The sequence below is a fragment of the Neophocaena asiaeorientalis genome, unplaced genomic scaffold (assembly GCF_003031525.2).
Source record: "Neophocaena asiaeorientalis asiaeorientalis breed wild unplaced genomic scaffold, Neophocaena_asiaeorientalis_V1.1 scaffold124, whole genome shotgun sequence".
NCBI lineage: Eukaryota > Metazoa > Chordata > Mammalia > Artiodactyla > Phocoenidae > Neophocaena > Neophocaena asiaeorientalis.
In genome coordinates this window covers 8280998-8307210 of record NW_020174135.1, presented here as the reverse complement: position 1 = coordinate 8307210, position 26213 = coordinate 8280998, and the positions used below count along the sequence as shown (strand labels likewise).

General features: G+C 39.1%; 1 protein-coding gene across 2 annotated transcripts in view; it reads right to left on the bottom strand.

Moving 5' to 3' along the window:
• The window catches only part of TMX3 (thioredoxin related transmembrane protein 3), a 46755-nt gene that overhangs the window by 19101 nt on the left and 1441 nt on the right, over positions 1-26213 (bottom strand). Inside the window, exons 3-9 of one of the 2 annotated variants that reach the window (XM_024754895.1) lie at positions 19550-19589; positions 18212-18335; positions 10387-10432; positions 8748-8828; positions 6530-6629; positions 5760-5837; positions 3425-3491 (exon numbers count right to left, since the gene is read on the bottom strand). In XM_024754895.1, coding sequence (XP_024610663.1) covers positions 3425-3491; positions 5760-5837; positions 6530-6629; positions 8748-8828; positions 10387-10432; positions 18212-18335; positions 19550-19589 — 536 coding nt within the window. Of the gene's footprint in view, positions 1-3424; positions 3492-5759; positions 5838-6529; positions 6630-8747; positions 8829-10386; positions 10433-18211; positions 18336-19549; positions 19590-26213 lie in introns of those variants that run through there. The other variant, XM_024754896.1, reaches the window with a different exon arrangement.

The window sequence follows — 26213 nt, the reverse complement described above, 5'->3', positions numbered from 1 at the left end:
ATCATCCCAAATTAAGGAGCCATGTGGATGAAAGGCTCTTGGTGCTGCAGCCAGGAGTTAGTGCTGTGCCTCTGAGGTGGGAGAGCCAACTTCAGGACACTAGTACACAAGAGGCCGCCCAGCTGCATATAATATCAAACGCGAAAATCTCCCAGAGATCTCCATCTCAATGCCAGCACCCAGCTTCACGCAACGACCAGCAAGCTACAGTGCTGGACATCCTATGCCAAACAACTAGCAAGACAGGAACACAACCCCACCCATTAGCAGAGAGGCTGCCCAAAATCATAATAAGTCTACAGACACCCCAAAACACACCACCAGACGTGGACCTGCCCACCAGAAAGACAAGATCCAGCCTCATCCACCAGAACACAGGCACTACTACCCTCCACCAGGAAGCCTACACAACCCACTGAACCAACCTTAGCCACTGGGGACAGACACTAAAAACAACAGGAACTACGAACCTTCCGCCTGCAAAAAAGAGACCCCAAACACTGCTATGGGGAGGGAGAAGGGTAAACTGTGACAAAGCCAGAGAGAGGCATGGACATATATACACTACCAAATGTAAGGTAGATAGCTAGTGGGAAGCAGCCGCATAGCACAGGGAGATCAGCTCGGTGCTTTGTGACCGCCTGGAGGGGTGGGATAGGGAGGGTGGGAGGGAGGGAGACGCAAGCGGGAAGAGATATGGGAACATATGTATAAGTGATTCATTTTGTTGTGAAGCTGAAGCTAACATACCATTGTAAAGCAATTATACTCCAATAAAGATGTTAAAAGAAAAAAAAAAAGAAAAAAAATTTTCTAAAGATTATTCATAAAAGTGATAAATGTAAAACTCATTAGGAAATAAACTATCCTCCTAAGCCCCATCCCACTGTTCCTGAAATTATTAACAATGTAATAGTAGGATATGCATTCAAAGTAACCTTTTATCTGAAGACTTCAGGCAGGTTCTAAGTACTGACTACTGAGTTAGAAAATGTTGGCCTTCAAAACAACTGTAGATACCGAACACATTACCCCTCTCTTTCTTATGCATCAGAGGCCACATCTGAAACATGGAGGGGGAAGGGCACTTCTTAGCCATTATTTAGACTTAAATGTATTCTTTAATAAAGAAAATCAGGGCTTTTTCCAAAAAAAGCGAAGTGGCTCTCTGAGTTAATAAACTCATAATGCAACTAGAACAAGAGATTTGAAAGCTGAATCTTGATTACACCATGTACTATTTTAACTTGGAAAAAAATAAAAACAATCTCTTTAATCCTGTTTGTTTATAAAACAGTAAGACTGCTGATCTCAAAAGACTGTTGTAATGATCAAATAAGACAATATATTGAATATACTAAGTGCTTATCATACAAGGAGTGTAGATAAAGAATAAGTGGATGGAATATGAATTTTCCTTAACACATTTTCACATATGGAAGTTCCTCTTAATTTCCTTTTTAAGCCCAATGTCTCATGCTGCCATTCAACAAATATCCAATGAACGAGCAAAGGAATGAACCTGCAATTTAACTACATCTCTCTCTCCTTTATCTAACATTCTTAGTTACCCTCTCTGTAATCTCAGGATATTTATCTATCTGCCTTACTACCAGATTAAGGTGAGAATAAAATGAAAATATCGAGTTAAGCAAATAGATAGTAACTGCTGTACAAAACGTAACAGGTAAATGGTGGTTATTATACTACATTAAGAAATAAAACACAGTCCTCACATTTATCTAAAGATAGTGAAGATGTAAGATTTTAGAACTGCTTTGTCTTCATGTTACTGTCAAAACAATTAAAATGCTCCTTTGACTAAAACAGGACAATCAAAATATTCCTTTTATTAGATATTCTTCTATTCATCTGAGTCATTTAAGCAACTCAAAGCTTACAGCTCTCAAACACTTCTAGTTTCTTCTCCGTCATAAAATAATGTGACTGAGCAGAACCCCTAAGGGGCAGTCCTGGGCGACCCTTCCCCCATACTCTCTGCTGATGCACTTTCCTGAGTTGGTTTGATGACCAGGAGCACTTATCCCCCAGGCCTACTGCAGCCTAAGGATTGATGATGTTAACTGACATGGCCCTTGCTATTACCTCACCATCAACCAATCAGAGGACCGTGCTGATCACACACCCTGTGACTCCCCTCCCTCACCTGGCCTTTGAGCACTAGCTGCCCTGGACTCCCTGCTTGGCGCCCTGCACTGAATCTGCCCTTTCCTTCACCACAACCCGGCGTCAGCAGATTGGCTTTACCGCACACAGGAGAGTGGACCCAAGTTTGGTTCAGTAAAAATAACTCTCTAGAATATTTCTGATATGAATAAAATGGTCCCTATCTGTGCTCTCCAACAAAAGCCACACAAGGCCACTGAGTATATGAAAAGTAGCTAGTAAGAATGAGAAACTGAATTTATTTCATTAACTGTATGTAATTTACAATGTTACTAACATCGCTAGTAGGTGAGATTTTGCATTCGCTTTTGCTTTTCAGTGGCTGTGTACTGTCCAACAGATGTCGAGTTTCAATGCTTCCTGAAATCCGAACTATCTCCGCATGCCCCTGTGAGTCTGCTGCACTGCCCTAAGCTACCTCAAAGCCCAGTTTGCAAACTCTGGTAGTAAGTATTTGATAATACCAAGGAATTACTGTTAATTTTGTTAAGTGTTACAATAGCATGTGGTTATCTTAAAAAAAGAAACTCCCAAAAGCCCACATTTTTAAAGAAATGCATAATAAACGTGTAGTCAGGGACGCATAATGAAGCACATAGCGATGAAATGCCACTGGGATTTGCTACAATGCTTCAACAAAGAAAAAACATTGTTGAAGCAAATGTGGTAAGATCTTAGTAACTGTCTCACCTGGGTGACAGGTATGTATGTAGAGTCTTACTATTTTAGCATTCTCTTTACTATAATGTGTTTGATATAATAAAAATATTTTAAAAATAGACCAAGTATTTGCTTCAACAAAGAAATGCTGAATAGCAGGTGGGTGGTTACTTCTGTCAGGGAGGGAGAGAAAAGGCTACAGAAGAATACCCCAGGGCTTCACCACTATTGAAGATGGTTTATTTCTTTCACATCTTTGTGTGTCTCAAATGTTAGACCTTTTTAAAATTAACTTTGAATATTTTAAAGTAATGTATAGAAATTGCCTAGGGCTCATTTCTAAAAAAGGCAAATGATCTGACAAAAAGAGAAATTTACTGTAGCCAAACTCAGGATGAAAGAACACTGAGTGGAAAAACTAAAGTTGAAGGGTAAGAAAAACCTAGCAGTCATTCAACTAACGGGAAATGTAAGCAGTAGCTGCATTTACTAAATCTTTCATCAACACCTAAGCCCTATAATAGATACAACATTGTAATTATAAAGTGTTTACATGAGTTAAAACTTTGGAGCTTACCATCATAAACAAAGTAAGTTTCATCTTTGAAAACAAGCACAGCGGGCATCTCTTTCAGGGTCACATACTGCTATGACGACAACCACAAAAAAGTTACCAACAGTTAAAAAGAACACAGTCAATCCCTAGCTCATCCAAGGACTGGGCTTGATACCTCTTTATACACCCCCTGGCACAGTGCCCTGTCTGCCCTTGTGAAACCACGAAATATTATTAGAGTTGTTAACAGACTCAAAGATATCACAGGAAGTGAAGGCCAGGAGGCACTCTGAAACGGCGGAAGAGCAGGGGCTAAGGTAGCAATCAGCACAGGTAGGTTCTCCCCAGCACTCCCAGGCTGTGAAACCCGGGGAGTGGGCTTCCCGTGAATCCAGGTCTCAGAGCACCCACCTCACTGGGGAGTTAGGAGAGTGAGATCTGCTAACACACGTTGAGAGGTGAGAGCAGGCTTAAACGATAAACTGCTTTATGAATGGGAACTTACAATGGGCATTAATAATAAGGAATCCATTCAGTGGGTACCTGCTTCTTAATACCTGTGTTGTACTTATTTCAAAATAATAAAATTATTAATAATTTTAATAATAAAATGTAACAATAAAATTGTAATAATTATTATTGTAATATTATTATATTATTATGTAATAATAAAATTACAGTAGAGAAATCAGTATCAGAGCAGAAAAGATATAATTTAGGTAAGCCACACAGAAGTACTACATGAGTGTGGTAATACTGAGCATAACAACAGATAAATCAGTTGATAACTAATAAAGTAAAAGTAATAATAAAATTAAAATAAGGACAGCTATCCTGGAAAGGTTAAAAAGGGAGGAAGGTATGTCACAGGTGATCTAGAATGATCTGGTTACATCACAGCACCATGAAAATAACTACTGTAAGGGCAGTGGTAAAGCTCTCAGGTGAGGCTCTACCATCCAGCATGCCTCTATTCACCCTGGGAGTATTTCACAGCATTCAGCATCTCTCCCTTTCAAGGGTATCCCTGAGTGAGCCAGTCTCTGAAATCACACCAGTGAGTCACTTGTTCCCATTACTCCTCTGAAACTGTTTCTCTTAAAACCAACAACCTCTATGGGGACAAACACCATGGTTCTTTCCTCTCCTCACCTTGGTTGCTTCACAGCATCTTGCACAACTGGCCACTCCTTTCTTAAACACTTTTTATCTTGGCTTCCCATTCACCTTGTTTTCCTACTTTACTGGCAATCTCTTCTCATTGTCCTTTGCTGTTAGGACCTGGACCCTCTTATCTCCCCCCAGATTTGCATCCCATGTCTAAGAAGTTTATTTCATCTATGCAGCCATGACTTATCTCCAAACCCTTATCTGATGCTTGTACTTGGATGCCTAATACGTCAACTTAAAGTAAAATAAACCTTCAAAACACCATCTCTCCTCCCATACTCCAACTTGTTCCTTCCCCGGTATTCCCCAGCTCATAAATAACACCACCATCTAACCAGTTGTTCAGGGCAAAAACCTAAGAGTCATCCTTGATGCACCTCTTTTCCTCTAGAACAAGCTCAAAAAATTCTATCTCCAAATACAATTCTTTCACTTCTTCCTAATTCTCTTAATAACTTTCAAGCCTAAATCCTAGATTACTTCAAGAGTTCAACTGAGCTTCCTGATCTAGTCTCATCCTGATCCAACTGTGTCTGCACTTAGCACAGAGTAATGTCCTTAAAATGAACTTGAGACCAAATCCTCACACGCGCGTGGCCCTGACCTAGAAGGCCTCCACTGGCCTCTGCCTACCTCCCATCTCCTTTCTCACTGCAGTTCAGCCACACTGGCTACGGCTCTGTTACTCCACTATGCCAGGCAGGTTCTCATCTTGGCCATCTGTAATGTCTGTTCCTTGTTTCTGGTTTACTATGGCCACAGATCTGTGCGTGGCTCCTTCACATCCCGTTAAGTCCTGGTTCAGATGTATTTTCGCCTCAGACAGACATTTCTTGATCAATCAAACAAGAGTAGCCATCCCACCTCTAAATGTCCTTACTATCACACTGCTCCTTTATTATTTTTTAGAGCAGTTATGATATCCTGTTTATAGCTTTGTTTACCGAGGACCACTATCTCAGTCTGAGGACCCAAGGGAAGGCTCTTATCTACAATACTAAAACTCAGTCCACTTCCCCCACGCATGAGAACGTAAACTCCATCCTATCAGGGTCCTGATGATTTTGCTTGCCATCAATAATCCAGGACTTAAAACTGTGCATGGCACACAATTAAAGGACAACAAACAGTTGTTGAATATATATAGTAATTAATACACTACTTAAAATCCAACTTTAAATATTACCTCAGGGACAACTTCTTCTGAGGCAGAAAAAAAGTATGTATATACAATTAATTCTGAAGCAGCATCGATGTATTTCTCCTGTGAAGATACAAACAGAAAAAAGGTGACTTTTAAATATTAATCAAGATCAAAATTCATTCCTCATTAAACATTCAGAGCAAGTAGTATCACTGCTAAGTAGTATCATCACAATTAGCTACCTTAAGTCTTTTCATGTGAAAAGATTAAATATAAGGAAATGAAATAAACTGTTTCTAAGGCAAAAGACCATTGTAACTAAGTGCTTTTATATGCCTTCAAATAAAGTTCATTAAATATAACAAGCTCAATTCATATTTATTAATTTAATTTGATGATGATTATAGGAAGAGATGTGTGTGTCTGACATGCAAACACAAACATACATACATACAAAAATCTTAAGACAATGAGCTTTTGCTTTTAAAAAGTTTACACTCAAACTGCATGTTGCAGTTTCAAAGACTCAAAATGCTAAAAAGCAATACAAAAGCTAAATAACCAGGTCAACAGAAGAAATATACTAACACAGGCAACACCCACCCACTTTTTACTCAATTCTGTTTCATGAAGGCAAATACTATAGAGGGTATATGACGAAGTGTTTTTATTATAAAAATACTTAGATTGAACTAAAGTATTTCTAATAAGAGTGAAATAAGTCCTGAGTTTTTGGTGAAGCCCTCGTTATACAGAAAATTAAATTACAATATATCTGTGCTTGTGGATTAAAGAATAAAATCATTTGATACCTTCAGAGGTGACTCTCCACCTATATAAACAAAAAATACACGATGCCTCTTCTGCACATGTTCAAACATTTGCTGACTTGGAAGTGGCCGAATTAGAGCCCTGTTTGACAATAAAACAAAACAAAAAAACTTGCACTTGAACTAAGGGTAGTATATAATTTACTCCTATTTATATGTCATCCTATCTAAAGTTACAAAGCTTTAATATTGTATGAATTGCATTTTAAGTATATCACTCAATCTACATAAATCTAATAAACTATGGCCCATGACCACTATTATACCCATATAATAAAAATACAGTACCTACAGTTTAATCTACCAGTTTAAAAAATAAGCTTTAAATACATCCCTTTAGAGAGTATCATCTTAACCAATGTTTTGATAGGCAAAGATGGAACTATAATCCATTTAGAATCCTCAGCTAAAAACAAAACAATCCGCATGACAATTATTTTTTTTCTCCCTTTCGAAAGATCATTCACACAAACACACTGTGAAATACTATCCCAGGAGTTTATAATATTATGTTTAGAATATTTATGTCTTACTCTGACCATTTAAATGCTAGTTTCAAAACACACTATAAAGGTTAAAATCTAAAATGTTTCCTAAGTATGTTATTCTTCTCAGGAAAAATAAAATGGAAAGTGGTAGTCATAATAGCATATAAGAATCTCATGAAGAGAAAACAAAACTACAAAAAGTTTTATTATACAGTCATTTTCAAAGCCAAATAGGCTGAGAAATGAATTATACCAAAGATTATTATAAAACATATCACTTATGAAATACTATTAAAAGCTAAGAGGCAGTCTTTTTTTAGTGTGATCTATATTATTAGATTTTTACTCCATCACATTTGCAAAAAAGAACAAAATGTATTCTGCAAAGGCAAACATTTTCGAAACACACAATTCTTTAAATGCATTGCATCACTATATTCTAGCCTCTATTTTAATACTTTAGTAATTAACTAGTAAGTGATGCAACTCCAGAACTGACTCTTGAAATTTCCTTTGCAGTAGAGTCACTCCCACTTACATCAGAAGGCCATCTTAAGCTTAAACTAAAACTCATTAAAAATTGCCAAAACATAAAGACTAATTTAAACTATAGGGGAATAAAATAATCCTACTGGTGACCCCCTCATGTAATATAAAGTTATCTCAAAATTTATTTACTCACAAAACAAATAAAGAAAATGAAATATGCAATCAACGAGAAAATACAGTGAAAATTATACTTTACTAAAGCTTTGCAAACTTTAATATACAAAGACCATTCCTAATTCTGTGCCTTTTCTCAAATAATTTAAGCTAGATAGTATCATGCCACCCAACAAATCCATTCCAATATGTTAATTTATCTTAAAATTATTTAAAGCTATCAATATAATATATCCTGTCAAACTCATAAGCAACCATACTTTCAAAGTCAAAGTAGGTTAACCTATTTTGATAAAAGCCCTCTTCCAGAAGTCACACATAATCACATTAAATAATTATATGCACCAACTTTCTTTATACACCAGCAAGATGTAGAGTAAAAAAAAAAAATCACCACATTCAAACCAGAAGGAAACACAGAAGAATTTCTGATTCCTTAGCAGTAAAACTTCAGAGATCTGTAACTCAAAAAGATCTCTGGGTTCTAATTATATGACCTTCTAAGCGAAATGTGCAATAATACCTCACAGTTGGCATAAAGCAGCATGTGAAAGATGAGGGAAAGTATTTTAGCTGCATCTAAAAAGCATTTTCTGGTATTAAAAGCTAGGGATTAAAGCCCAAGTTTATTTAGAATGTAATACTGTGGGGTTTCTCTTAAAACTGAAATTCGATAACAAGAAAAATAAATGAATGTAAAGCAGGCAGTACAAAGGCAAAATTATAATAAAAAAAAATTAAGATTCACAAAGTTGTTAGAAGTAATCAAGTTTTGAAAATGTATTAAAAATCCATTGGGGAAAATATTCTTCTATGCACAAAGTGAATTTAAATGTGAGGCTAACAAGTACATAAGATCATGGACCCTTTTATTCCTCTCAAGGAGCCCTTTGCATATGCTACGCAACCCTAGCTTTCCTTTATAAATAGACAAATTTTATTTAGGCTAAACACCTAAAAATATGTATGTTCAATATGGTCTACTCAAATACATTTAACTTGCAAATACTAATATTATATAGTAAAGGCCCTTCATAATATGAACTTACCCAGACACTCTGTGAGCAAACTCAATTATATCATCTTTAGTTCGTGGTCCTCTGTAATTATACGCCAGGTCCCCTTTTAATCTTAAAAAAAGAAAATAGGGTAAAAGTTTAGATTATTTCAACTGTTTTCACATTTAATGATAATCACTCTCTATTGTAACACAAATTACAGCATATAAAATAGTAAATGCAGTGGTGTTGTTTTAGAAGTAGCATAATCATGTAAAAAACAGCCAATAACTGGCTTCAGGGAACCAACAACCAAAATGCAAAGAAAAAGGCTGTATTTTATTAAAATTACATGAAAATATTTTATTCTGTATTTGATAACTGCATTGTGTCTATGCCTTCTGATAAATGAAAAATATATACATTCACAGTCAAGAACTCATCAAAGCTTAATTCTCACTATCTTCTCTATTAAAAAGTATGTGAAAGGACAGGGAATTAAAAGTATTTTGGTAAAGCTAAAACCAATTTTAAGCAATACAACATCAGAGTAACATGACAGATGCTCCAAGATTAAAGAATAAAACAATGCATAAAAATACCTCCTCTAGAAAATTAGATAATTTTCCAAAAGCCTGCCAATGAATTGTGTCCAACTAACTGAAATTTTAAAAAAAAAATTGTGAAAGCACAGTAGAACATCTATAATTAAACAGAAAGGATAGAAAAGATAATTTACTGAACACAAGAAAGTCAAAGAGGCTTACAAACTTTTTTTTTTTAAAGGTTCTGCCCTGGAAGTATTCTGTGTGTGTGCATGTGTTTTTTTATTTTATATTATTTATTTTTTTGGCCACGCCGTGTGGCCTGTGGGATCTTCGTTCCCTGACCGGGGACTGAACCTGTGCCCTCAGCAGTGAAAGCAAAGAGTCCCAACCACTGGACTGCCAGGGAATTCCCTTGGCAAACATTTTTAAACAGTGGGGGAAGAAAGGGAGGCCAACACAAAATCCAAGAAATAAAAAAATTAAAATTAGTCAAATTTTAAAATCTGAGATTTTAAAATACTAAAATAACTTACTTTATAATAAAAATAAGTTTCAAAATAATTCCTCAACTCTCCACATTATTGAAATAAGGATGAGATCAGGATTAAACTCATGAGAAAATTCAATAACATTATGATTATAAAACACAAGTCCTTTAGAATTATCACAATATTTCTTCTACCATATATATATGCTCTGTCTTAGACGTGATCAACATCTACAGATGAGAATTAACATCCATCAATTTGATTCTCTTTTCATCTCTAATGAAATAAGTCTATTTCAATCATAGAAAAGTAAAATTTGTTAGGAGACAGGATTCACAAATTAAACAGAATATACCCTTGAGCTCCTCAGGGGTAGAGCTTTCCTAATTTACAACTGTATACCTTGTCCTGCTCAGCACCTGTCACAGTAAACTCAAAACACATTTGGTGAATTAGCCATAAACCACACATTAACTTAAGTGCAAAGAAAAGCACGGATGAAGTCCCTCTCCCTGGATCACACACTGCACCTAGAAAGAACTGCGGAACCCAAATCTTCAGTCCTCCAAGGAAGCTACTAGAAATTAATGTAATAAAATGTAAGTAGAGTGAACTAATAAAAATACACATATAAACATACAACACTCAACTTACAGCTTAATTGTTGGATAACCTCGAACTCCAAACTCTGAAGCAATGCCTTGACAAGAAAAAGAATAAATAATTCTAAATTTTTTTTAAATGAGAAACTAGGTAATAAATGAGCCTTTTACTTAAAAAAATATATATTTATACAAACCCATATAGATATGCTGTTTTCAATTCTTATAAAAGAATATAAACACATACAAAAAAGAAAAAACATGACATTCTCATACAAAATAATTACTTAATAATCCAACTTATGACCTGCACAAAAATACTATAACAAAATAAAGAAAAATGCCAAAAGAGTAAATTTTTATCTCTAAAGTATTTACTTTAAAAGATATTCTTGTTTTATAAAAATAATATATATATACACACACACATATATAAATAAAGTCTCACTCCTCATTTGAGTTCATTTCCAGGACAAATATTTCTTCAAAAAAGGCCCGTCTCTTCCTTTAGTGTTTTCTGAGTCTTAAAAGAAATGCTTTGTATTTTAATGTTAAAAACATAAATCATAGTTGCAAAATTAACTTAATATATGATCTAAAAGCAATTTTATCTACTTGTTTTAAAAGTTTCTGCTTCTGTAATAACCTAGAGTAATTCCAGTTATTTCAAAGATTATTCTGAAATCGCACGTTAATTAAAATGAGACACACACTACAGTGGCATCTTTTTGAGGGAAAGGAGAATAGTAATGAAAACAAGCAAACAACAGAGAATTTGGACTTTAAGAGGTATAATAATCAATATGGGAAATTAATACTATACTACTTTACAGATTCAAGGCAATTAGGACAGGAAAGAAGAAATAAAATATTCTCAGTTAGTAGACAAAATACAATATACTTATACTTATCCTAGTATATGCAAAGTATACTGTATTTACTCACATGATCTCTCCTTTTATTTCCAGAACATATTCTTATGATAGCTGGGTATAAGAAAACTACCTCTATATGTGAGTTCTGATTTACTCATCACTTTAGTAATCATTAATTTTGGTTTCTCATCACTCCCCATCAATACACAAGAATAAAGACAAAGTGAATTAGTGGCAAATAATATTGAAAATCTCTCCTCCTTCCCTTGTCAACTCTAGAGCTTCTCCCTTAAATGCATGGAGAGAGGTGACCAGAAGGTTCCAGACAGTGATCAACAATGGTTTTTATTAGAGGCAACACAAACAACAGAGGTAACAAAAATAGGAACTTGGTATATATATATATGTATATATATATATGAAGATGCAGGTTCTGCCTCTGAATAGTCATGTGAACTTAGACCAATTACATAATGTATTTGTGCCTATCTCTAATTTAGGACTTACTCTGTCAAGTATACACACACACACACACACACACACATACATACACACATATTTTATTGAAGTATAGTTGATTTACAATATTATATTAGTTTCAGGCATACAGCAGAGTGACAATATTTTTATAGATTATACTTCATCTACAGTTATTATGGCTGTATTTCCCTGTGCTGTACAATATATCCTTGGTGCTTATTTATTTTATATATACTAGTTGGTAGCTCTTAATTCCACATTCTTATCTTGCCCCTCCTTGCTTCCCTCTCCCTACGGGTATCCACTAGTTTGTTTTCTATTATCTGTGAGTCCGTTTCAGTACTGTTATACACATTCGTTTTATTTTTCAGATTCCACAAATAAGTGATAACATAAAGTATTTATCTTTCTCCGTCTGACTTATTTCACTAAGCATAATACTTTTTAGGTCCGTCCATGTCATTACAGATGGCAGAGTTTCATTCTTTTTATGGCTGAGTAATATTCCATTGTATACATATACCACATATTCTTAAGCCAATCGTCTGTTGGCCCTTGGGTTGTTTCCATGTCTTGGGTATTATAAATAGTGCTGCTGTGAACACTGGAGTGCATGTATTTTTTCAAACTAGAGTTTTCATTTTTTCCAGATATATACCCAGGAGTGGGATTGCTGGATCATATGGTAGCTCTACTTTTAGTTTTTTAAGGAACCTCCATACTGCTTTCCATAGTGGCTGCATCAATTTAATTCCCACCAACTATATACAACTGTTTTCTCCACATCCTCGCCAACATTTGTTATTTGTAGACTTTTTGATGATGGCCATTCTGAGAAGTAAGAGGTGATATCCCATTGTAGTTCTGATTTGCATTTCTCTAATAATTAGTGACGTTAAGCATCTTTTCATGTGCCTGTTAGCCATCTGTATGTCTCCTTTGGAGAAATGTCTATTTAGGTCTTCTGCCTATTTTTTAATCAGGTTTTTTTTTATATTGAGTTGTATAAGCTGTTTATATATTTTGGTATTAAACCCTTATTGGTTACATCATTTGCAAGTATTTTCAGGTCAAGCATATTCTAATTGAATAATGCTGTTATTGAGATTGCCCTCTTCCAAGAAAAAACACAGATTATGTGTGTAATGTATGTTCTTTTTTTTTTTTTTGCGGTACGCGGGCCTCTCACTATTGCAGCCTCTCCCGTAGCGGAGCACAGGCTCTGGACGCGCAGGCTCAGCGGCCATGGCTCACGGGCCTAGCCGCTCCACAGCATGCGGGATTCTTCTCGGACCGGGGCACGAACCCGTGTCCCCTGCATCGGCAGGCAGACTCTCAACCACTGCGCCACCAGGGAAGCCCAGTAATGTATGTTCTTAATGCTCCCCATCCCAAATTAAGAAGGCAGGTAAATATAAGCCATTATTACTTTCAACTAAACCTCATTAAAAACTGCCAAAATATAAAGACTAATAAAATTGACTGGAGGGGGCAGTGCAGCCCAGTAGCAATTGTTTACATAATTTAGTGTAAAATTTATTTGTATACAAATCAGATTTAAAAAATGAAATATGCAATCAATGAGAAAATACAGTGGTGGTATTTTATAGCTGACGTTATGGTTCTCATGATAAGCTTCAGAGAGAAAATCCCAGCTCCACACGTAACCCCATCATTTAATTTCCTTGACCTCAGTTTTCTTACCTATAAGATGGAGATGATACCACCCACCCTTTAGCCCTTTGGTTCTTTGAACATTACTTTCATCTCTGACAGAATTTCAACTGACAATGACTGCTAAAACTTCAAAGGTAGGTTTTCCTAAACGTAAATGATTGTATAATTAAAGAGGCACACAGCAAGGCATGAGTTACAGGCACACAATGACCCAGGTTAGGGTTCCAACATCTCCATTTATTGTCCATGCAGCTCAGTGTAAGCTCCTTCACTTTGGATTCTGTTTCCGCTTCTGGGGATACCACTCATCTTGTAGGGCTATGTGTGGTATTTAAAATGAGGAAGTGTGGAAAAGAATCTAACAGAGAGTTCAGCACATACAGATGCTCAAATGCTGAGTCCATTTTCTTCTATTCTTGGTCCTGACTCACTGTTAAGTAATTACCTGTTGACAAACTAATGTGCAAAAAATATTAATAAGAATTAGCTTGTGTAGATATCTTATAATTGGCATTAATATGCCTTCAACTACCCCTCAAAACAATTTTGTGAGGTGGGGTGACAGATGCTAATGTTATCTTTCAGATAAGCCAACACTTCGGAAGACTTGTTAACTTGTTAGAAAGCAAGCATTGATTAGGCAGCAGGGCTGATGCTGAAACTCCAGTCTGAGTTTAAATCTTTTGTTCTTTGTTTTTTCCTGTCAAAGAACAATGGTTTATATAGAAACCTGAGATCAATTCCATTACAAACTGAGGAATCCATCTGCAACGTGAATAACTTCCCCTGAAATTTTGTAATTTTAAATGTTCAGAAAATAAGGTTAAGCATAAAGCTCCCTATTTCATTTGTTTTCTCCTTGAAATGATAACAACTTGATGGTTAAGATAAGCCTGATTTTGAATCATGGTGATCTTGGATGCTGGGCCTAATTCTGTTGCTAACTTTGATGTCCGAAATTAGTAAAGTCAGTTCACTGCTAATTACCTTCTGTTACTTCATCTACATAATGAAAGGAGGGAAAAAGTGAGGAGTTGAACTCAACCTGAAATCCTTTTCAGCTCAAAAATACTATTTTTCTTAGTGTTTACTGAGTGTCACTATGTGTCTAAAATGGGAAAGGAATAAAATAATGCAGAGGTTCTCAACTGGGGGTGATTTTGCCCTCAATGTCTGGAGACATTTCTGGTTGCCACATCTTAGCGGGTGGGGAGAGAAGGGAGCTACTGGCATCTAGTTGGTAGAAGCCAAGAATGCTGCTAAATATCCTACAATGCATAGGAAAACTCTTCCCCTCCCCAGAACAAAGAATTATCTGGCCCAAAATGTCAACAGTACCAAGTCTGAGCAACCCTGAAATATAGTCACTGACTAAAAGGGCTTATAATCTAGAAAGGTAAGACTGATCTGCAAATATATCTGAGATCTAAGAATCAGAATAAGAATGTTATTGGCCAGATGCCCTTGAAAGTTTATACATGAAAGGGGTGTAAAATATGATCTTTACTATAAAATGATGTCACACTTAGGTTGAGGAATAAATGGAATTTCAGTGGTTTCATAATAGAAATCAGTACATGACTACAGGTAACATCATAACATTTTAACTGGTGAATGAGAAACAATTTTTGTGCTCATTTTTGAAGGAATATGTAGAAAAAGAAAGGCTAAAATAATATGTGAATTTACACTGGACATGATACAACTTTTTAATGTTATTTGATATATTATTAATTAAAACCATGCATCAAGAAATTTTTGATACACACAGGGCAGGGTAAATCATGAAAGTTCAAATCTCTCCTGTTCAAAACTTCTATACACAGAGATTGGTTGGACTGAGTGTGATGGCATTTATTTCAATCACTGCAATTACATGACTGAGAAATAAGCTACCATCAAACAGTCTAAGAGATTTTCTACACTTGATCACGGAATAATCCTATCCCACCCTAAACTGAGATCCTATAAATAACTGTCCATCAAAATAATACTTTACTCTGTGATTCTCTAACTTGAGTGTGCAGCAGGATCACCTGAAGTCCATGTTAAAAATACAGATTCTTACGACTCAATCTGATTTTCATTTGGTAGGGTTGGTGTGGGCCTTTGAAATCTGAATTTATACTGAGCACCCCAGGTAATCTTAATGCAGGCAGCCTGCAGAATAAACCCTGGGAAACACCGATGCTATACCGTCTGAAAAGCAACCTACGGGGATGGAAGAAACATGTACAAAACAACCAATCCTTTAGTGCTCTATAGTTAGATGCAGAATACTGCCAACAGCTAGCCTGAAAAAAGAAATTCAATTTCTTCACCTATTTGATTCCAAGTTCTACTGAAATGCCTGTATTTGAGCTGCCTTGAAATATTGAAGAAAACTTTAAGAATTATATGCCAAAAATCTATTTGTAATCTCTAGACGGTAGTTTTTGAATACTTAACTACATTTTTTAGGAAGATGATATTTCTTTTCTCCATAGCACATAAAACATCTTCTTGATTCTATAACAGAATGAAAAATTCATCCATCGTCCGCCTGCCGATGCAGGGGACACCGGTTCGTGCCCCAGTCCCGGAAGATTCCACATGCCGTGGAGCGGCTGGGCCCGTGAGCCATGGCCACTGAGCCTGCGCGTCTGGAGCCTGTTCTCCGCAATGGGAGAGGCCACAACAGTGAGAGGCCCGCATACGAAAAAAAAAAAAAAAAAAATTCATCCATCACTGATATCAAACACTAAACACCAGACAATTTATTTATGTTTATTAGTTATCCTTTGACTGACTGAAATAAATGAATGACTGTATAGACGAATGTATGTGTATGCATGTCTAATCAACATATATGCCTAGACACAAAAATTTACTTTCACAACAGTTAAAAGGAATAATTTCTTAACACTGTAAAAGCTTTATTTCAAGAAATACCAACTCAAGAATATTATCTTATCTTTCTCTCTCTAAGATAACTTCCTGCCATAGATCTCATCCCCTCTCAAAGTCGCAGCAGTTCACTTGTGACTCAGTAATTCCAGTTCTAACATCTCACCTGCACTCTAGTTCCCCATATTCCCAAACATCAATAAAGCAAAATACCACAAATTCAAAACAGCTGCTAACATGAAAACACACACAAAATTAAATGTATTATTCTTTCCATTTAACCAGTGGTAATGTAGTTCAATGTGAATTGTGCTAGGAATCTTATACTATTTTCAATTGTTTTTCTTCATACCAGAGCCAATCTAGCACATCCGTGATTTAACCCTTGCAAATGTCTATGAGAATTACTGTTTCCTCTTTATTGCCCTACCAACCACCCAAGTCTGCCCTCCCAGCACCCTATACCAAGATGCATACAAAAGTCCACTTAGATGATCTGTTTGTCTCTAAATGTTCTTCTTTTCATCTGTTCTTCTTTCAAAAACATTTTTATCAAATCATATGCCTTCTCAAAAATGTGTATTACCTCTCAATTGACAACTGATAAAATCCAAAACACTTTATCCCACCTGAGAGGCTCTTAAAATCTGGTATTATCCCTTAGCACCTTGTAAGTACTAGCCATTGTGCTAGGGGTTTTGAATAAGGAATATTAATACAGTCCTCACAACCTTGAGAATTATCACTCTCTCATTTAGACAAGGAAACTAAAATTAAGAGAGGTTAAGCACTTCCCCAAAGCCACAAAAGTAAGAGATGATAGACTTGGGCTTAAAACATACGTCTGTCTTGTTCCAAACTTATATCCAGAGTACAATGCTGATTTCCTAAAATGAAATATGCATTTTGCATTTCATACTTCCACTTTCTTCATTAATTAAAGGAAAAGGGAACCTACATTTATTGCATACTACAAGGGACTGCACATGTGCTACCTCACTCTAATCTCAAAACAACCAATAAAAAATTCATTATAATTAAATATTTACCCGTGTAGAAATCAAAGTTTAGAGACATTAAGAAACTTTCCCCATGCTACAGGGCAAAAGTAGTAGGCAGAGCCGTATGTGATCTACTTTCTGAAGCCATGCTCTTTCCAAATCTGTGTGAGACCTCATACTTCTCTAAACTTAATTTTGCCTTTTCCCAAATCCTTTAAGACAGGTATTGGTAAACTTTACCTGTATAGGGTCTGATAATAAACATTTTAGGCTTCGTGGGGCCTACAGTCTCTGCTGTACCTACTTGAATCTGCCTCTGGGACATGAAAACAGCCATAAATAAGGGTAAACAAAGGAGAGTGACTTGTTCCAGTCGAGCTGTATGTACAAAGCAGGCGGGGGCCAGACTGTCCAGCGATGTGGTTTGCCAGTTTCTGCTGGAAGACATTCGTCTCTGGTACAGACTCACTAAACTCTTTTTCAGCTCTATGATTTTGGTTTGATATTCTCTCTAGGGTGAACACTTTCCCGATCCTCACTTGTATTTATCCTAACTCAGCTTGTCCTTCGAGTTCCCGTTACTCCTCTACCATGCCATTCAGGCTACTCAGACAGCAAACTCTCACTCTTAAGCCATGCAGCAATATCAAGAGTTCGACACTCAAATTTCTGTGGCTGTCTCAGGCAACTGATTATCTCAAGTGGGCTCAAAATAGGAACAATGGCTCATACATCTATACTGGGTATAAGATTAACACAGACTGCATATTACATATTCAATGGTTAATTCATCTAACTCATAAAATATACAGTCTGAAATCTCTAAGATAATTTTAATTTTACATGAGCAAAATATATATATATATATATTTCTTCCTCTTACCTTGAATACTGCTTCATGTAATTAAAACACTTTCATTACGAGAACAGTAGAATGATAAACTGAGTAGATGCTTACTGGAATAGGAAGTAGCGTCCATCTTTCCAACTTTAACTGGAGAACCAATGCTTTTCATCTCGAGACCAACTTCATTCCAAACTGGTTCCAGTTTTTTACAATGGCCACACCATGGTGCATAAAACTTGTTTGAAAAAAAAAAAGAGAGAGAGAAAACCACTAAGATACTGTGCTACTTTGGGTATCAATCTTAATTTTAAAAGAATCTTTCTGACTAAATGATTGGATAATAATCTATTTTAGACAAAAGGTCTAAATATAATTTTTAAAGTGGTTTCAAAATAAAAGAACACACATATACACAAACTAGACAGGTCATCTCCTAGGATATACCTCAACACTGATCCTACTTTAAGTTTAAATGACTACTGATATCTATTTAAAGTAGATGATTTACAGTAAAGCATCTTTGCTCCCAAGTATGTCCATGTTATATATAAAATTAAACCACCAAATACACTTCATATATCATATGCACACCCCTTAAGTGTTAATGATAAAATTTATTTCTATTACAAAAATTCCAACACAGTAGGTGCCTCTGCTGTTCTAAGCGTAACCACTGGTAAGACGTGGGGAATCATCAGGATGACTGGTTTGGCACAGTGGCAAGTCAGGCTGATGAAACTAAAACCCTAGTGCTTTCTTTTTCAGAATCACCAGATGGCTGGGGTGGTACTTAGGTTCCTCCGGTGGAACAGTGTAACAAACTGCTTGTCCTACTTTCATGAAACACGATTTCTCTCTCTTTTAATATTACACTATGGAAATGTTCAAACATATACAAAAGGGAAACAGACAGAATTAAACAAGGGACCTTCACGCCTCATTGCCTGGCTTCAGGAACTGTCAGCTCTGCCATTCTCATTCCATCTCTTTTGCTGCCACTCTACTTTTTCACTGAGGCATGTCAAAATGAATCCCAAACATCATCAGGTTTAAATACATTCAAAGCGTCCAAGTGAGGAAAGGAAGATGAAAATCTGATTTTGTTCACGACTAAGATGAAAATATGATTTTAGCTGCCAAGTGATATTAATATACTCAATCTCTTGGATAATATGAAAAAATAAAGAGTGAATTCTGTAATAAAATCATACCATAATCTCCCTCAGACATAATCCACAAGTGGACCTCATTGAATTTCATCATTCCCCTGACAGGAATCCTAAGGCTTTGAGGTTCACTTTAATATAAAAACCCAAATGGTACTACCTGAGCAAACCAAGTGGGTAATATACATTAGTACTGTCTATTACATATTGGGGTGAAGAGAATGCAAAATAACACTTAAAATCGTAGGGGCAGTTACTTAGTACAAAAAGTTTACATACTCACATCTACAAGCCAAATGTCATCTTTTCGATTTTCTTTAAATCTAAAAAACAAAAACATGAAAACAAATCTTTGATTGTAGGTTTCCACTTTACAACTGAATAGTACAGGTAAAGATAATAAATTGATAAATATAGGAGCATAGAACAAATTCTTTCAAAAAATTTTTATTTTTACTGAGAGACCTCTAGATTTTATCCATTAAACATCTTAATAAAAGTAGAGAAATGATAATAAGGAGTAAAGAGTCAAAAAAAAAATTAAAGTGGGACTTCGTAGAAACACAGACAGACAAATGCTTTAGCCTGTAGCCCCTCTACTCCACTTATACCTGTGCATTACAGAGCAGGCCTGAGGGGTTAGCCTTAGAAAGGCCTGCTTGCAGGACTGGTCCCTGGGTGGCATCTGGGAAGGGTGGTTCACTGGTCTCCCGCTGTACAATGTGGTTTTGTGATGAACAGCTACTTTCCTTCAGGGAATCTGGAATTTTGGCAATGGCTAGGCAGAGGGGTGCTTACATGGCCAATCCCCAATAAAAATTCCAGGGCAGGGTCTCTAATGAGGTTCCTTGGTAGGTAGCATTTCCCACTTGTGGTTGCAACTCCTGATGAAGAAATTAAGCACGTGCTGTGTGACTCTCTGAGAGGACTCTTGGGAACTTGTTCCTGGTTTTCCCTGGCATTTGCCCCACGCGCCCTTTCCCTTTGCTGATTTTGCTTTGTGTTCTCTCACTGTAACAGATCACGGCTCTGACTTTCACGACAGGCTCAGTCCTGAGTGTTCCTGTCAATCAGTGAAGCTAGGGGTGCTTTGGGGAGCCCTGACACAATACTCTACAAAGAATTTTCCTAAAACACAGTTCTGATCATGTTACTCTTATTTGACATTTTCTGGGTCCCTTCCCACCACCTACAAAAAAAGTACAAATTGCTACACTACTGTGGCTCCAACTTACCTTCCCACTCAAATATAAGCACCCAATCAAATATATATGATTATATATTTGAGTATATAATCATACTCAAATATGAGTATGATTTCCAACAGACTATGGTACTTACCACAGCTAAACTCACAATGTTTGACTTTCTACATTCTTTCATATTCAAATCCTATCCAGCCAAAAGCACTGCTAACTCCGTAATGCCTTCCTAAATTCCTCAGAGCTAGAAACGATCTCTCCAATCACCTTTACCCTCTTTATGATTTTCATCAATTTCCACACGTTGTAGTTACTTACATATTATCCAACCATAGATACACTACGCGAGGAGTGTATTTGTTTCATCTCCTAGTGCCTTGCACAGTGATCTATATTCAATTTGTACTACATGAGTGACAGAAGTTCTCTGTGGGGATATCTTAATAAGATTCTTAACCCTATAGGTAAGACAAAGAGAACATATCCCCATATTATAGCTGTTAGGTCCAAAGGTGTTCACATCTATACAACTGCACAGTCTGCTGTGTACCACGGACAAGGACAGCACCCTTAATCAATCCCCCAAATGTTTTGGCTTGGCTCCCCTTGTGGTTTATAGTAAAAAATTCTATTTTATATTCATCTCGTGGGGCTATCCAGGAAAGTGTCACGGCCACCTTAAGCAAGTTGTTGAACCAGAGCCCTCTAATTGATGGTCATTATTCTTGAGGTCTTTGTAGACAAAATCCCATGCTCTGCACGCAGTGGCCAATGTTGGCGTCTGCCGTCCCCCCCCTCCTTGATATTTAACAGCCATCCTCCTCTCCCACCAATTTGAGTCTTTGGGAAGGAGTCGAAGGGTACAGAAGTCCCTTACAGGGCCCCACATGGAGTGGAAAGTGTCGTAATTGAAGGGCGTATGATTAAGGGAAGGGGCAGACAGCGTGTTCGCACATGCAGGGTTAATGAGAAGTACCGGACTGGGGAACTGCTGCCTTTAGCCCCCAGGCCGGTTGCCTGAGCTGCGTAATACAGGCCGTGGTAATCTTGTCCCCTCCCATCCGCTGATTAAACCTGTCCTTTAACTGTTCATTAAAATGCTCAACACCCCTGTGGATTAGGGGTGATACGGAGAGTCCACTGTATGCCCCATGACTGAGCTCACTGATGTGTAGCTTGGACTGCAAATCCAGGGCTGTTACCAGATACAGTGCTCTCAGGGAACCTGAATAGGAAACAAATGTCCTCCTATAGGGCCTGAGAGTGTGGCCCGAGTCAGTGGATGCGTGCGGATGGCTAGACAAAGTGTCAGCTGCAGTCAGGATCCGGGGGATACTATGGGTGGGATGAGGTGCCTAACGTGTTCTATCTGCTGAGAACGCCCTGGCCCAACGTGAAGTAATGTGTTCCTGGGTAGTTATGTTTAGCCTTGACCAGGGTCTGACAAGCGGGACAGCTTTTTCATGCTGGTTCAGTCTTCCCGCAGCAGTGGCAGTCTGTGCATGCCAGCTCAACCTACAGCAGTGTCAGAATTTCCAAGGGCCATCCTCTTGTGGGTCCAGGAGGAGGCAATTAGCTGCACATCTGCTTGCTCTGGGGTGGAGAACAATTCAGTTCCCTGTGTTCAGCTGACAAGCTCGGGATGCTTATTGGTCGTTTCCCTTTGTCAGCACAGGGCCCTTCCTGGTGAGCAACCACGGAGGGAACAAAACACTTAGTAGGGGCAGAACCGATCGTCATCCCAATGTCCCATCCTCACAGGGGGGTCTGCTTTATATGCCACACAACCAATGGCCGAGCCATTTGCCAGAGCCCAGCGAGTGGGTGAACATACTGCAGGGCCTATATGCGAGGGCTGGAGCAAGGAGCGGGGGCGGTGGGGGGGGAACAGCAGGACAGATCTCAGTCTTCCACACTGCATGAAGCTGCCCATTGTGCAAAGGTCCTTTACCACGCTTGGGAAGGACAGGTCTCTTTCAGGTTGGAAGTGGGCTGCACCCAGTTCCATCCCAGGAGGAGCCATCAGTGAACCAGGCCCACAGGTGGTATGGGAGGTCTCTATGTCTGGGTCCCCCCTGGGCCAGAGGAGGCAGTGGCTCCTTGGGTGTTACTCCTGGGAGGTGGAGGGACACTCGGGAGACCTTTTCACTGAATTGTGAGACTCCAGCTGAGCTCCTGGAGGTGCCATTCCTAGTTCATGAGATTCCAAAGCTATCGTTCTTCAGCAACGATTAGAATATCTGCTCGTGAGTCTACTACCACACTCATCCACCAAGGGCCAACATAGCCTCTCAAAAGCTATGTATCTTTCAGCCAACTTGGGGGGCTTACCAGGTCTGTGCTGGTTTGTGATGTCATCCTTCTGCCACAGGCTCCCATCAGTGAACTGAGAGGTTGCTGAGATGTGTAACTCAAATGGCAGATGCGGACCAGTGAGACCCAGGAGAAGGGAAGCCTGGTGGCCAGCCTAAGAGCCTCTAGAGTAACCTGTGGGTTGGTCCCCAACTAAAAGGCAGTGGCCTTTCTAGTACCTGATAGATGGGTGCCAGATCCCTGCATGAGTTATGTGACAACATCAGTAGCCCAATAAGCCCATCAATCCCTGAGCCTTTTTTATTTGGGGGGTCAGAAAGGGCCAAGAGTTTGGTAATGATCTCCTCTAGAATGAGATGTTGTACTGCTTCCCAGATCACCCCCCAGGAATCTCACTTGTTACACTTTGTCGGTATTAACAGCCCAGCCATGTTGCCACCTGTGAGTCATCATGGTGTCGAGTCCTTGTTGGACAGTGACCATGTCTGGGCAATCTAGGAGCTGGTATCAATATAGTGGAAGGTCTGTGCTCCCTCTAGAAGTTTTTCCAGGTCATGGCCTACCTACTGAGAGCAGACAGGCAGGGAATTTAGATAAGCATAGGATATTAAAGGTGTGTTGAATCCATTCCAAATGAAGGAAATTGATCCTTATCAGCCCAGTGAAGACACATGCTGGCACGTGACATCATTAATGCCACAGACCAAGCTCCCTCTAGTAGCATCTTCCTGATGTCAGGTACCACCATGGCACTGAGCCACCTGTCATCAATGTTGAGTCTCCAGGTACCCAAGGCCTTTTGCAAAGCTCAGATAATGAACCTTGGCTTCCTTAAGCACAGCAATGGGGGCAGTTTTGTTTGTTTGTTTTTGAATTCCTGAGGCAATTAATGCTGTTTTTGAGAGACAATACTGCTAGCAGGTAATAGTTTGGTAGGTTTACAGTCTTCCATATGCCCCACTAAAATGGTCTTAAATGCAATAATATCCTTTAGGCTTTAGAGTAAGTGTAATCTGGTATACATATCGATAATATATCTATAATAGGCCTGAAGGGGGTCGGGGGGGTGGGGATGGGGGGCTCCTGAATAGAAAAAGGCTCACAGAGCACTCTGGCTTCCTTCAGCTCAGTTATTTCTTTTACTCACCAGGCAGCCAACACCATTCTGGGGAGACAATGGCACTGAGAGCTGAAGGTCGGGTAGGTTCAGTCTTCCAATGTTGCAGGAAGATGGCCTGAAGTGCAGCAATCCCCACTGGGGCTTGGGGACCAAGGCCAGCAGGAGTGCACACAGCTAACACATCTGTGCCAGGTAGCAGGCTGACGAGTAGGGGCCCAAAAGCACTCAGCCAGGACCGGGCCTGGGCAAGCGTGCTGGCACTGGTCATCACAGACCCAAAACCTGAGGGCATTATGTGTACCCTCCTCCTCCTGGTAGCAGGGGTTGTAGGCATCACACTCACCTGTATACTGATATCCAAAAGGCCTAAGACGTGCAGTTCTCCTCCACCTCCCCAATGAACTCTGACCTTGGCAGCCCCCGCCCCCGGGGAGAGAGAGGCCTCAACCGAACACCCTGTCAAGGTCTGGGTAAAGGTTTTGGGACTCTCTGACTTGTCTCCAGACTTACTAGGCAGGATGGTGGATATAATTCTAATAGCCACAGGGCTGTCATCATGCTGACCTTTGAAAAAGCCCATCAGACCCCTCACAGGTTGGTACCTGGCCATGAGGTCGTTGGTAAGGAGCCTATCAGTCTCCTCCTTTGAGACCCCATCACTGAGCAACCTCACTCAGAGCTTCTGGAAAGGCTCTTGCATGGGTCATCCCAGAGAGGGCACCTAGTTCCCACTTACTGTTACTCTGTGCTGGTCAACCTTTGTGCTCTTCATGGTGGCTTTTTCCATGTCCAGAAATTTGTCAGTTAAGGCTTGGATTGTGTCACAGCCTGACTGACCTGACTTCATGAGGAGGCTTAACTGGGTCCAGTAACAAACAGGAACAGAAAGGACAAACCTAGAACTCTGACAGTTAACAGTCTCATTACTCACTGTTCCTAATCCCTCCCCACAGGCCCAGGAGACCACCAGGAGGCCTGCAGGACCACTTCAGTCTCTGTGAAGGTGGGCCACATGTGTTCTTCAGTTACTAGAAATTCGCTACAGATGGGCCAAAACCGTTAGTCCACGTAGCACCCGGCCGAGGAAGGTTAGGGTCTTGGGCATCCGCACCTGCCTATCCCTGCTTCTTCCTCCTCCTTAAGCAAAGTCAGGCTGCTGGGGCGTTCTTAAGGATCAGGTCTAGAGCGACACACCCTTCCAGGCACCATGAAGTTTAACAAAATCACCTCTGTGTTAACAACGGTTTCCCTGAGAATCAAAGTGCCCATAAGCAATCCACTAGGGCGCCCCAATACCCATTAGCAAGGCTGCTGAGTGCCCCGTGGGATCTCTGGGCTTTCCGCTCTTCCAGAGCAGGACTGTGCTCAACTGACCACCCTGCTGCTGTACCAATTCTGTCGTGTACAAGTGGTTAATTAGGACAACAAGCCAAACTGAAAGTCACAATCAAGACTTTATTCACTTACTACGACAGTGCAAGCCAAGAGGCAGAAAAAACAGGTGCCAGCTCCTCAGTGTTCCATTTTTCTGAGTGGAACTGGAAGAGGCGAGGCGGCAGGCGAATGCAGCACAGTTGGAGAAATTCACCTCACCGTTGAGCAGCCCTAAACCAAAGGCTCCTGCCTCTCTCAGGACCCATGGGCAGAGGGAGGGAGAAGGGAAAGGACAGGAGTGGAAGGGTACTGAGTCCAAGTGCAGAAAAGTGCCTCAGCCACACCCCTCAATAAGGAGTTTCCCAGAGGAGGTTTTCCTAAGAAATGCCTTAGATGAGGCCCCCAACAAGGAGGCCTTCACAAGAGGCAACTGGGCTAAGAATGAAGACACGCACATGAGCACGGCTGCCCTGGGGGCCTGAGTCTATGACTACAACTCCCTCCAGAGACTGCAGTGCATTGGCTGTGCCCCAACTCTGGTGTGGGAAGGGCAGCTTCCCGCTGGAGGCCTGCCAGGAAAAGCCTTGTAATCGCCTATGGTCAGGCCTGAAAGATCAATCACGCACAGGATTTTGGTCTGAAGCAGCACTCCTCACCTACCATAAGCAAGGCCTTGTGATTAATGCTGTGTTACTGTGTGGTTACCAAATTCCAGCCCCCACTCAGTAGTGACTAAGGCCAAAAGACTTAACAAATGTACAGGTAAAAGGGTAAGATAGAAGAGTTTGCCAATTTTTTATTCTTATAGCTGTTCATAAAACTCTTGAGCACAATCCCATTTCATACATATATAGCACTTAGGGCAACTCCTGGAACAAAACTGGTGCTACATCAGCATTGGTCATTACTGTCTCTGTTATTAAAAGATTACATTCACA